Source organism: Meleagris gallopavo, chromosome 1, assembly GCF_000146605.3.
Source record: "Meleagris gallopavo isolate NT-WF06-2002-E0010 breed Aviagen turkey brand Nicholas breeding stock chromosome 1, Turkey_5.1, whole genome shotgun sequence".
In the NCBI taxonomy this organism is placed as follows: Eukaryota; Metazoa; Chordata; class Aves; order Galliformes; family Phasianidae; genus Meleagris; species Meleagris gallopavo.
In genome coordinates this window covers 77,489,511-77,503,992 of record NC_015011.2, presented here as the reverse complement: position 1 = coordinate 77,503,992, position 14,482 = coordinate 77,489,511, and the positions used below count along the sequence as shown (strand labels likewise).

At 38.3% G+C, this 14,482-nt stretch overlaps 1 protein-coding gene across 1 annotated transcript in view; it reads right to left on the bottom strand.

The window, feature by feature from the left end:
- Nucleotides 1-14,482, bottom strand: part of POLQ (DNA polymerase theta) — a gene marked incomplete at its 5' end in the record, with an annotated part of 55,872 nt that overhangs the window by 37,268 nt on the left and 4,122 nt on the right. Inside the window, 6 exon segments of the mRNA XM_019618497.2 lie at nucleotides 3,531-3,743; nucleotides 4,832-4,978; nucleotides 5,085-5,229; nucleotides 7,187-7,406; nucleotides 9,613-9,721; nucleotides 13,570-13,726. Of these exon segments, the coding sequence (XP_019474042.2) occupies nucleotides 3,531-3,743; nucleotides 4,832-4,978; nucleotides 5,085-5,229; nucleotides 7,187-7,406; nucleotides 9,613-9,721; nucleotides 13,570-13,726 (991 nt within the window).

Sequence of the window (14,482 nt, the reverse complement as noted above, 5' to 3'; positions counted from 1 at the left end):
GCCTAAGGGCTATCAAAAGGGACTTCAGAGGATTAGGGTGGTTAGTTTTTGGAGAGAGAGTACGGAGTACAGCATATCCCTTCAGTGGCAAGGAGGGATACTGAGACGACCAGGAAAACCCATCTGATAAATACATAGTTGAGAGGCTGGTACCACCACAGGAATTTGGGGTTTTTCTGAACATGGGGCAGTTCACTCAGTACTTGGCCTGGTGACTGCAGATGGGTCTCAAAAAGAGAAACAGATCCTAGCCTAGGAGCTGGCAGAGCTCATTGACAGGGCTTTAGGCTAAGTATGAAGAGGGAAGGGGATGAAACAATGCTCACTAAGAAGTGAGTCTGGGGGAACAATGCCAGGACTGTGGGTGAGGCCAGCTTAGGTGCATCTACACCAATGTAGGCAGCATGGGAAACAAACTGGAGGAGCTGGAAACTATTGTGTGGCAGGCAAACTATGACTTAGTTACCATTACTGAAATATGGTGCGTTTGCTCCTGCAAGTGGAGTACTGCAGTGAATGGCTATAAGCTCTTCAGAAGGATAGGCAAGGAAGAAGGGGCAATGGCTTGGGTCTTTACATTAGAGTATATTTCGTTGCTGTAGTGCTTGGGGCTGGGAATGCTAAGATCCAGCCTCTATGCATAGGGATCACAGGGAGGACAAACAGGGCAGACATCCAGGTGGGGGTCTGTTACAGATTGCCTAGCCAGGATGAAGAGACAGACAAGGCATTCTGCAAGTTCCTGGCAGAAGTTGCACAATTGCCTGTGGTTGTTCTCATGGGAGACTTCAACTTCCCTGATATATGCTGGAAATACAATACAGCCCAGAGGAATCAGTCTAGGACATACATGTCCAACCCACAACCTGCAAGATGCAAGCAGCCCAGCCCAGCCTGCAATGCAGCCTGCCCACTGGCAGCAGGTCTTCCCTGCCGAGCAGGTACCCATCACTCATACCAACCAAATATCAGTGTGCAATCAGCTCTGCCTGGACTGTAATCAAGACACAGGGACTGCACAGTGCAGTCCATTTTGACACATTGGCTAAACACAGTTCTGTGATCAGTTAAGAAAACACGGCCTTGCTTCCCATTTTGATTCAGGAATTTGAGAATAGGCTTCAAGATTGCCAAAATTAGTCAATTTTTGTTTGCAGCTCCATTTTCATTTAACATAAATATTTTACCTGCAATTTTTAAATGGAATGCATAGAGCTGCAATCAGATATTCAACTCAAACGTTTGATCATGTCTTTTTCCAGACTTTTATAAGCCCTAAATTAGCAGAGAAAAATATCCCTCAGTTCACAATCATAACTTATTCACGTCATTGCTTTTTGGCAATACATACATTTGTGAACAGCTGTCAAAGGGAAAAGTACAGGAAGAGGAAAATTTCAACAAAAATCACTGATGAACATCTTTGAACTCACTAAGAACAGCAACAACTGCCATCAGATTGGAACAGGCAGTCCAAGGAAGTGGTGGAGTCACTGTCCCTGGAGGTGTTTAAAGAAAGGGTTGACGTAGTACTTAGGGATGCTATGGTTTAGTGTCCAATATTGGTGGTAGGTGGACAGTTGGACTAGATGATCACAGAGTTCTTTTCCAACCCTCATGATTCTACGATTCTATAATAATGAACATATTTACTTATTTCACTTCAAGAATGACACTTGATGAATGCAAAAATAACCCCATTTCAATTTCTAAAATAATGTTTTTAAATTTGAATTTAAAATCCAATCACATGTCATATTTTCAGCATGGAATTTTTTTCATCAGAATATCCGGTATGATGTTACGTTTTGCTTCTAGGAGAAAAACAATGTTGATAAACACACCAATGTTCATAGTTACTGCTAAGCAGTGTTGTACAAGAGCCAAGGCCATTCTCAGCGAAAGGCCCAAGGAGCTGGAAGGAAACAGAAGTAGGACAGCTGAGTTAAGAGATATTCCATACTATATGACATCAAGTAGAAGGAGTTTAGAAGGAGGTGGGAGTTCATTTCGCTCTTCCATTGCTCAGGGGGCTAGCTGGTCAGAGGTGGTGAGCAACTGCTTTGTGTATCAGTTGTTATATACATATATAAATATGTATGTTATAATCATTATCCTTTTCTCTAGCTGGGTAAATAATTTTATCTCAACCCCTAAGTTCTACTTCATTTTTTTTCTCAGTTCTCTCCGTAATCCCACTGGGTAGGTGGGGAGTGAGCAAACGACTTTGTGGTGCTCAGCCACCTGCCAGGTTAAAGCACAACATCAGGGAAAAAATCTTTGAGACAATTCAATACTAATATGTTTGGGAGAGGGAGACCTACATCCCAGCAGAAATTATCTTCTGTCTGTCAGAAGAATTCTTATCCACATATGGCACTTTTTTCTAGCTGAAGTTGCTGCCTTCCAGTCTTCTTATTCAGTGGAAGAGTAGCAGCTGGTAATGTAGCTTTATGTTCTCATTCAAAACACCACATGAAATGGGAAAAAGGGTACATTCATGAAGCTCATAAATATAATATCAACTGCTTACTGTGCAAAACAGTCACACCAGAACTGTCAAAAAAGGATACTAATTATTGTAACTTGAAGGGGAAAAAAAAAATGTAATTTTACACCTGCCAGCTATTTTCAAGACAAAGTCTGGAAAATTTCAAAATACAACACGCAGCTGCCTTTTTCTTCAATGTAAAGAGATAGCTGATTGAGAAATAGGTCACAAAATGCCATGTTGCTATGCCACTTTAGCAAAAATAGAAAGTTAAATATAAGAACTGTTTGCTTATACAGGGCTCCAGCAAGCACCAATCAAACCATCAGCAGGGTAAATCTCACTTTCTTCTTCTGCTGAACTTCATATTTCAGCATGAGTTTATGCTGAACTGGGTTTATATTCATATAATGCATTTTTTTTCAACTGGCATCCAGAAAAAAGTTTCCACCACAAATTAAAATAGCAGGCAGGATTATTTTGTTGAGCATCAATTAGTTTCACTGTTTTCATGAAGACAACATCTTATCTACGAACAACTGTCCAAATTCCCCTGTCTCTATGTTGCATTACTACTTTCAGCATCCACTAAAATTATGTTTAGGGGAAGTTTAATTAACTCAAATCAGAAATTCAGACAAGAGCAGTTGTGGACTTCCTTAAATTTTAGACATGCCTATTAGCAGTTTACTTTAAATTTTCTCACTGAAACTGTAAATGTTTTAGTGAATTGACCGTGTATTTCAGAATGAAGACAAATGAACAGAGCTTTAGAAGATAACAAGAATTCAAAGAAGAAAATACTCCGTTCTTAGAATAACTGACATATAAATACCAAAGTCAACCTCGTGCAATGAAAAGAGTCCTCTGGGAATTACAATTTTTACTCCATTAATACCAACCAAATTCATCTTGATTAACTTAATCGTACTGAATAGCAAAGAAATTCATCACGATTAGTCACTAATTGCGAAGCACTGCCCTGGATTTAATCAGGTTAACACTGTTTTTAGAGAATGTTAATAAAGCCTCTCCTTACCCTCTGTGTCTACTCCTTTCCTGCCAGCCCTTCCAGCCATCTGTTTATAAGTGAGAACATCCAGAAGTGTGCCACCAAACATAGGAGTTCGTATAATTACTCTGCGTGCAGGCAAATTCACTCCAGAGGACAGTGTGGATGTTGCTGCTAGAACTCGAATCACGCCCCGGCGAAAGGCTCCTTCAATGACGTCCCGTTCATCAAATGTAAGACCTGAAGAAGGATGAGGTTTTGCAAACCCAGTAATGTAGGAACTGGATTAGAGAGCTAATGTTATTAGTCAAACAAAAGGAAGAATAAACAAACTCAATGAACATTTGCCATTCATTGTCAGAAACAAGAAATGCAACACTACCTCAGTTAGTTTATTTCATCACGTAGCTGAAACAAAGTTTCCACAAAGCTTTCTTTATGGAATAGTTAATTGACAAAAATATTTATAAACTAGCTTTCCTAAGGTATTTGTACACATTGCAGCAAGATGAACAATTTACTACATATTTACACATATTGCAAGAAAATAAATAAGGAAAATAAATAAGGAAATCCAATGAAAAGAAGGAAAGTGGCTATAACACACAGCAAGAAATTAGGATTCAGTCATTTGCTGGAATCCTGCATCCTGTAATCCTTCATCATTATTTCCATTCTAGGTTACAGGTCTAATTTGCATCTTTCTACATTTCCTTGAGAGTTTTGGTCCAAGTTTATTCTTCAGAAGAAAAAATTCACACTCTATAAGCATTTAGAGTTATGTCCCCTATGTGTTCAATGCCATAAATACTCTTCCATCTTCCACAGTTGATTCTTTCCCTCAGTAAATCGGCAGGTTAATGTACTCTTACAGGTAAGAAATAAAAGATCCTGCCAGAAGCCTTGGTGGCACTCTTGTTTTATTATGATTTTCATAGTAAACTTCTTCTATTTACTCATTACTATTCATATTCATTACTATTTATGACTAAGTTGAGAAAAATTGCTCTGAAATACCATAGCAGCTTTAGGAAGAATCTGAAAATCTGTGGGCTGCAAATCGGTTAATTTTTCAGGTATTCCATATAAATTTTCATGTTGCATCTAGAAAGTTGCTGTTAACTAACACAGCAGTGAAGAAATTTATCATAACAATTAGTGAGTTAAGTCTTTGTTCGCAATAAAAGAATTTCAAGTTTACTCCTTATGTTAAATCATAAGCTACAGAAAGCTAAAAAAAGAAACGGGTAAATTGCTGGTAACTACAGCAGTAAGAACGCATATGACTTGACCTTTACAGAACTCAAGACCTAGATATTCAAAAATACCTGCATGATGAAATGCCACTCCCCACGGTAAGGTACGCTGGAGCACGGAGTCCAGACCTGAGAGAGAGCGCTTTAGCTGATCCAGGACCTCATCTATACCTTCTCTGTCCACAACAACTGGGGAAAGGGATGAGTTTTTTGCAGAACCTTGAGAGAGAAAATATTTTTAGAAAATATTTTTCTACTAAAATTAACTTATATTAAAGTTATTACAAATACTACTACAGTCTTCTATTAAATACTTTTCTCTTACTTTCCGCCTGTTGTAAACTGTAGAATTCCCTGGCAATGATGTCTGCCAGCTTCTCACACCAATTCTTAGATGGACAGAATAGAAGGACTGAGTGGCCATCACAAACAGTCTCGTAGCACAGGCTCACAACATGGTCTTCATCTCCCTGAATTGAGATAAAATATTTTCAGCTCACTCTGATATTGTACATGGTCTGTAAATGCTGTCACTGCTCAGTGTTACAGTAGGAATCTTCTATGAAAAATTGGAAAGAGAAGCAAAGAGGAAGGAGCACTGTCATCTTAGTTTCTGTTTTGTTTTAAGAAGTCTAGGCTCTAGCATGATTATATTGTTGATGATAGCCCTAGACATAACCATAAATAAATCTAAGGCTTTACATCTTGCTTTCATAAATTCGTTTCTGATCAAAAGCCACACAGTGCACAGAAAGTCACTGCAACCACCACATCATAGCTAACATCAGTGGGAAAGAATAGGTGCAGATAATACAGGGATCTATTGTATGCTGTCATCTGTAAGGACAAGAGACGGCCTGGTTTTCACACCAAACAATTTAAAGATAGTACCTCTCTACTTCCCTGAGGACTTCTAAGGCCAATGGAAAGAAAAAAGCTCTGCCAGACAAGACTGCTTTAAACTTCAAAAGAGTTCTGAGGGAAAACATCCCTCCACAGTAACAAAGAAAAAAGACTTAACAGTTTGGCGGGTTGAACTAAAAGCATGAGGCGTAGTAGTCTGAGCATGCCCAAGATGCATGCTGTAAGTGCTGTTGACCAAAGAATGTGGGTATATACATGGATGTGCACAGAAAACCCTACTGTTCACAGCCTGCCTTTTTTGATCACAAGACTGCAGGAGAGTTCCTGCAACAAACTGCTTGGCTAAGCCAGGTTGCTTTCCAGAAAGCAGGACACTGGAGAAAAACGTGGGAGTAAAGAAAGAAATAAAAAGCACTGAAATGTAAGTGAAAATAGGGGAGCAAAGGCAAGAACTGTACATAATTGTCAGAAGTTCAATAAAGATTCATTTAAGTTCAGCAGAAGTGGTGAGGTCATCAAATATTGTCCTGTGCCTCAAAGTGGGCTTGGACAGGCAAGTCTGAAGGTCCAGCACCCAAGAGGATTGCCTGGTCTTATGAAAGAAGCTAACTCCCCCAAAGTGTTGAGTCACAAGCCTAGTTTAGTCTTTTCCTCAATTTAGGACCCATCCAAAACAAGTAAATCAAAAAATATCTAAGAGATGGAAATGTAACATCACATCCTCAGTATGAATAAAAATAAGCTTCCAGATACTCTTGTCAGAAACACTTTATTTATTTTTTCTTTTTTGAAGACCCACTATGCTACTGGTGCTTGCACACAAGAAGGTGTGAGTGCTTTCAAGACACTGCTGACATTTAGCCCACCTTATCCAACTGCCCCATTAATATTTACACACAGCAGCTCAAAGGACTGGAAAGAGAATTCACAGTTAAGGACTCCAAATCTACAAGTAGGAAAGGCACATTTCTCATCCATTTTGTTCTTCCAAATCATTATACTCATTATCCATAACTGTTTTTTTCAATGCAGAGAAATAGTAAGTACTAAAAATAGATTCTGAAGAATTAGAGTGCACATCCACCTTATAATCATTGACAAAATTAGATCATTCAGCAGCTTAACATAAGCAGTACAATACAATATTTAAAGAAAATACATTTTCCCAATGATTAATGCAAATTTGTTGGGATATCTAGGAAATCTTTGTCTATGAAAACTAAGTCAATTCCAGGACACAAGATAGAGGGGTGACTAAGAGGAAGAACCAAGCTTGTTGTATCTATCAAGTGCTTAGAGACAAGATCTAACTGCTTCAAACCTAACTACAAGTCAGATTCAAGAAACTTCAAGAAGTTCATGACTATTTGTTTGGATGATCAGTAACGGACAAAAATGTAATAAATTTTTCCCTTAGTGTAAGCATACAATCTATAAAATAAACAATGAAGTTGGGAATATCACCTATTCAAAAAAGTTAAAAACATATACCAGTAGCTGTCTTTTTAACTTTAGGTAGAGAAAAGGTCCTATGCCAAAAGCCACTGCTTAGAGTTTTGTTACCTTCAGTTGAAGTTTGGGCTGGAATTCTCGCACCAAATTCATGGAAGAGTCATAAATGTTGTTGCCAATTTTCACCCATTCCTTGAGGGGCACAGGGCGAAAATCTGTACAGTACAATTCCGCATCTAACCATGAGGCTAGGAGTCCCAAGTTAGGGAGGGTAGCACTCATGCCTACTACCTGTATTCCTCCAAAACCAGGACTTGTCATCTTTGCCTTTCTGGAAGCAGTTAAAGAAGTTGAAAGTTAGTTACAAGACAAGCTACTCTTCTGGAAAACAGCTTTCAGAAAAAAATGAACCCTATTTCCTTCAAGTGTCTAAAGGACAAAGCTATTTTTATAAGCTTCTTGAAAAAGACAGAAGTCACACTATGCTCTTAACAAACACATTGAAAAGATATGCATTCAATACTTCTTGTCATTTTGAATCTAAACTTTACGCTTCTTTAAACTGCATATTTGGAGAAATGAAAATAAACAAACCAACTATTTCCTTGCAATTAACAAGAGCACTGAAATAAGTGAAGCCCAGTCTCCACTGCAGTCTTTCTACACTTAAATGTCTTAATTAAGATACTTCAATTTGTTTTGCTTTCAGGACAAATAACACTAGACTAAGGTCTTCCTAGAGTTTGGAACCAAAGCCCTTAGTTCAGCAAAGAAGCTGCTTCAGTTCTCAAAGTGTCGATCAATAACTTCCACTGAAGTCAGTGGGAAGTAATGAATTCATAACCGACATGAAAACACAAACTGTTAATTTACATACCCAAATGTATATTGTAATTCAGGCTTTTAGACCCACATGATAGATTTGTGGGCTTTTTTTTTATGCTCCTGAGCCTACATTTCAAATCTACTTGTTTGTACTGTCCATCTACAATATTAGCAACAAATTGAGGCTTTAAAAAACTAAAAATGTCTCGTAAGTCAGTGTGAGCTCAGAGATGGCCTGAACCTGGTAGCCCTGGAAGAGGTAAGATAAAGGAAACAAGACTACCCAAGAGCAAGTGTAAAAAAGCAAGATAGAAATAAGGAAGATGTGGAGAAAAAGACTCTTATCCAAGCTCTTCTAGCATTTGCTAGGACACCACATATGTTGTCTGTTTTTTTCTCCAGAGCAACTTTTGACCATAAAGGATTAAAAAAAAAAAAATCCAGTTCCAAGGCATTCTTTTTGACTGGCAGGAGAGAAAAATCAGAAAAATCCACTGCAGAAATTTGTTTTGCAAAAGCTTTGCTAAGGAACAACTGATACTGACAGTAGCCATCAGAGAACATTATTTTTTGTGCAAAGACACAGACTCATACTTCAGTGGGACATCCAATTAACCATTTAAGAAGCTCTTAAAAGCACTGGTCATTCTGATAATAGATCAGGCTGGACTGTGTTTAAAAACTTTGAACAACGGGCTCCCATTGAAAATTAAAAGTACAACAAATAAACAAATGGAAAAAGATTGCATCCTTCCTGACAGCAAGTGGCATGAACGACAACTGTCTACTTGGCCATGACAGAGATGAAGGATATGGGCCTCAGTGTATGGCGAAGGCTGAAGTATCGTGTCTTCCTAAGAACATTTCTTGAGGTATCTGTCTTTTTTTTTCCCCTGACAGATGTTTTCTCCTTCCCAGTTCTTCAATGCAAGGAAGGAAATTGAGAGTGGTCTTGCATCTATCCTGCACGTGCAAGACAAGACAAGGGAAATAAAGTATCAAAGCCACTCATGCTGATCTTAAATATAGTGGACTCCAGAATAAGAAAAATGTCAGAAATGCTTCAATCCAGGGCACTGCTGGATCCTGGAAATTAGCAAGGGAAATGCTATCTAGATGATCCAGCTGGGTGCCAGGTGCCAAAAAAGCAGTTACTCTAGAACTAATGAGGTTCTGTAGGCTTACTCCAGAACTAGTATGATTCACAAGACAGGAAGCAGCTGTGAAAAGCTGGCAAAACCAGAGTTTCAGTGTGCAGCAAACACTGCACTGATTTTAACTCTTCTTTCAGCTTAACTAGTAAAGACTAAGAAGTTGAATACAACATCTTTTTCATTTGCCTTTGTCTAGGAAAAATATTACAAGAAAACCCAGGTCAGTTTTGTTATTTCATGGTTTGGATTGTTTCGTTGTTTGTTTGGTTTTTTTAAATAAACAGGATAAAAAAAAAAAGTAAAGGAAAGCTTCACCTTCTTTCTTTTCCTGAGAGAATGACTCCCAAGGTAGCACACAAATTAGAAACCATGAGGAAAAGAAGTTTTGTCTACAAAAGCAGGACCCTGGAGAGGTAATATGATGAGATCTTAATAACCAAAATAGTCCAAGTCACATAAAAGCCATGGAGCTAACCCAAATTTCCAATTACTCAGAGAACAAAATATTTAAGCCATCCATAATTTAGCATTATAAGGCAAACATCCTGGTCTACCCACCTTTTTGCAGCTTTCTCTGTAATGTATCGAACTTTGGTCAGAAGGAGTTCCAACAGATATCCTCGATGAGAGTCTCCAAGCATATGCAACTCATCCACAACCACCACTCCTAATAATGAGAAGCACTCAGGTTATAACCAATAAACATCCAAACTACTGACAGCTTCAATCCTTTCGTATATTGCACACGATTAACTGAAATTCCACAGCATTTGAAAGATCGGTAAAAATACTGGAAAAAATATTCTCTGCGAAGCTTTCTGAGTTTCGGCATCTGGAGATAACAGGGCAGATTAGGGTCTCCCCAGGGGTAAAATCACAGAATCACTACATCTTAGCCACTTAGCACACCTTCTGCATACATCCCAACTTGCCAAAGTTTGCTCCTTTTCTGAGCAGCCAGCAGTGCCACAGGAACACGAGAGAGGCTGAAGAAAGGTCGTGCCAGTTTTTTGCTGTTGCTATTTCTTTGTTTATTTTTAAAAGGGACAGGTCATACAGGACCTCAGGCTTCATTAGTTCTACTACTGTGGAACTTTTCTTCTGTGGCAGAGGCTACGTAATATCTTCCTGGTACAACAATAATAGCAGGAGCTAAAGGGCAAATGTGACCTTATATTATCTACTTCAATGCTATTTTCCTTCTCATTATTTTCTCCTTCCTACATACGTTCCTTCTTTCTCTGTCTGTTTTTTCCTCCCTTTTCTTTCAAGCCACTAAAGTTACAAGAGCACTGCAGCCGCTTTTACAAAATCCCACCCAGGCAGCCCCTCTGTCTTCCTCTACTTCCTCTGTTTGGTCCTTGCTTGTAAAATTCATGACCCATTGGTCAAAAAATGGACAATTATTCAGGTACCAGAAAAAGCTGTCCTTGCTTTCCCATACAGCAGTCCAACTAAATTCTTCCAGCAATTCAGACAGGACAGTATAATAAGTTATCTACCAAAGCAAAATCCACACAAGCTTTGTGTCAAAAAGCAGCACATTTTCTTCCTAAAACGAAATATAGGACACTAGTGGACAAATCTATAGGACAAAACACAGGCCATGTCGCCATTTCTCTACACATGTTCTATACCTTCTATTGCTATTTAGCTATTAAAAAGACATTCAAACCCACGCTAGAGCTGTGTTGTATGCTACAATAGCAGTGTCTATGCTGGTGAGACCTGGCTGTCACACACATGGTTCTTCTCTCTGAGCAGTACTCAGAATGCACTCACAGGGATGACATAGCGGCAGCTATCACATAAAAGGCATTTTTCACAAGGCTGTTCTCAGCTTAAAATGGAACTGCAGTCAAGGAAAACTACATCACCCAGCATTCTATGACATTTTATACTCAGCAATAAGCTCAGGAGTGCGAACAGGGCCGTAATTTCATCATTCTGCAGTGCTACTGAAATGAGACTACCCACAGTTTCTGCGTTCTGCCTGCAAATTAGGTGCCCCTAGAAGACTGCTGACCAAAAAAAATGCTAGAAGTACCTGAGAAATCTCGCATAGCATTATTTTACAATAACTAGACTACTTCAGGCCCAAATTCAGTTCAAAGTTCTTAATGACAGGCAGGATTTTATTTTCTTTTTCCTTTCAAATACAAAGCAGGAAATTTTTTAATCTCAAATTTAAATTCAGAAACAACTTTGGTAGCACAACTGCACATTACAACTCCACTACCACTCCCAGATTCTTCTCTATTCTGCTCTCCTAAAAATGGTCTTTAGCATCAGTATCAAGAGTCTGAACAACAACAAGAACAGCATTTCCTGTGTATCTAGACTTCTAAAACTGTCATATATTGTACAATAATTATCAACATGAAAATGCTTTTAACTGCTTCATACAGCAAAGAGAGCTCTGCCAGGCAGGGAATTTGAATTTCTCTCAATAGCTTCCAAAGGCAGTGTGAGCTATCAGCAGGGGGCTGACATCAACAAAAGGAACAGTTTGAGCTGAAGATGGAATCCGGCCAGAACTGCAGTCATCTCTCAATAACTCATCTCAAAGATAAAACACTCTTGTTACGAAGCAGTCTAAATTTAGAATTAATTAGAAGGCATCATGCAACCTTGCAGTATTAGACAAGCTTACTTTAGGTGATAGTTAAAAAGGCATTTTCAGCTCATGCCTGTATTTCACAATTTTTATGAAGATGTATCTTCAAATAGGAAAAGATGTTGATTTGTTAAAGATTATTTTTTTAATTAAATTTTAATTCAAAAATTGCTTTCAAGTAAATACATAAAGAAAAAACATTCTTATTTCAGGTATATAGTCATGCTGGGACACAAGGGAAACAAAGGGTTGCAGCAGAGGTGGTGAAGGAAAATGGTGAAAGAAAAATATCACACTTTAGAGCTATTAGTGCTGGGGACACAATATTGAAACTCAGATTTAGCATTCACTTCTCTGGTTATACTGCTTTGTGAGAAGAATGTGCCTGAAAAGAGTCATATAACTCCTGGTACTTGGAAGTATATGACTCTTCTCATGCACATTCTTCTTACAGAGTACCAAAAATTGTGGTGATGGAATGGAGGTGCCAACAAAAGGAACTTGGCATGTCTCCAGCTTCTGAAAGATGCTAGCATTAAACAATACATTTTAGCACCCCCGGTTATGCTTACAAAGCACACAAGCTAACATAAATAAGAACCATGCTCTTTGCCTCAAGCTGGTAATGCAGCTTGGAAAACATGGTGAGCTATCACCAAATGAACCCTACTTAAAACAAACAAAAAGAAAAAAAAATCCTTAACTAAGTAGCACACTTTGAGCCATATATTAAAATCAATAACGGCATGATTATCAGTTCTCTTGCTAGGGAAGGGATGAAGGCATGCATTTGAGAACTGAGTCAGATTGCAGCAGTTTCAATTCAAATGATTTAAAAATGCAGCACAGCTATGGTTACCCACTCATCTTCCAGTCTACTGGCAATGTAAACAGTGATCCTGCCCTGTTGTCCTGGTATGAATGTGGTATCTCGTGATCTCATACTCCTACAGAATCTGAAAGGCTTTCTTTCCCTTACTGTCTGTTGTGTTTAAAAAACTATTCTCAAGAATATTAGGACACGAGATGAACATGGAACAGCAATTTTTTAAGTGGAAGTCTCATATCAGCTTGGTATTCATTTATTTTTCCTGTTTTTGTATTTCAGAAATAGCAGCCAGCTATGTTACAGGCCAAAGATGGGAGGGAGTTTTGTATAAAATAAAACTAGGTATAGTTTTACTGAGCAGACAAGCAAATAGAAGAACAAATTTCTAATCGGTATAGGAAAACACATCTCTCTCCAAGTGCACATATGGTTCTTCCACATTTTATATCTCCTCCCAAGCATTAAATAAGTACCAATATTATCTAGTGGTTGTCAGGGCCATGGTGACCCAGAAGTCTATGCTACAAAGACAGAGAGATTTTGAGTATACTATGAGGGAGAAATGTGTGTGTCCTTCTAGTCACCATGCCTACCCAGAGGATCTCTATGTATTCAATATTTAGAACCCAGTGAGCAATTAATCTAATTCCTCCTCTTCCTCAAACTAATTGAAGATATACCATTGATGGCATATGTACAGTCCTTGTCCCAAACAAACAAAAAGTTCTTTGACTTAAATTTCAGAATTTTAACTCAACTTCACTAATTAGAAGACTCTTTCTGTAAGAATCACTGGTTATTGCAAATGATTCCTACCCACGGACTGTCTTCATAGCAGACAAAATAAAGTTGCAGTTTTATCAGTGCACTCTCCTGCCACTGGGCTACATAGAATAGCCCAGACTGAATTCCTAAATCCAAATCAGAAATGCTCTGAAAGAAGAAAAATGCTCAGATTTACTGTACATCATGCCTGTCAGACAGGGAACTGAGTATCTCATGAATTTACATGTACTCAGATTATGTAAAAAAATCTCATCCCCTTGGCAGTCAGGCCTTAGCATTTTACCCAATGAGTCCATTTGGTTTTCTTCTATTAGCCTATTGATTAGACCATTGGCTTTCTCAATGGTGCAGACAGCAACATCCAGCGAGGAGAAACGTCCAGCAGGAGAGATGCTTCCCATGTAGCCTTCAACTCTCACATCCACCTCCTGAAATAGGGCCTGTTTTCCAAAGGATACAGAATGTTGTGCCAAGGTTATAAATCTGAATTCTGACCGACGCTTGCTGGAATTATTTAAAGTCTATGCATGCTACAAGCATGATCCCTAACACTTTTAATGCCAACAAATCAAATTAAAACCATAGCTCTGACAGTTACTGCTCCTTATCCTTATAAATACAAATGACACTCCACTGTCATTTGTATTTATTCCCAAAGCCAAAGAAGCCAAATAATACATATTACAGGATAATGTAAACATAACTGAGATGGAGAGCACTTTTTCATATAAAAGCATAACATACTATGAAGGAAGTTAGAGAGCACAAAGTACAAGTTTATAATAGCAGTTGTACAGAGAAGCCTCACTCTCGAAAAAAATATGGAGCAAAAGCCAAATGTTGGGCATCAAACACAGAAACATCAAATATCTCAGCTGAAAGTCAAGGAACAGTGACTTCTTTTCTTCCAAGGCACATCACTGTAATGAAAAAGCTTTGGCATACTGCACACAGTATTAACAAAAGATACAAATATTTTGAGGCAGATGAGTAGGATATCTTATGATTTCAAGTGTGCAGCTACAACCAAACCATTTGCCCGAAGAAGCAGAATATGATACTGATAATTCTCCAGCTTTACAAGATTAAAGAAATAGCACTTTTCCATTATCGGTCTCTACAAAGTAGCTTTTGCACTCAGCTGGTATCTTTACCTAGGAAATATTACTAAGTTTAATAAAATAAAAAATGTCAAA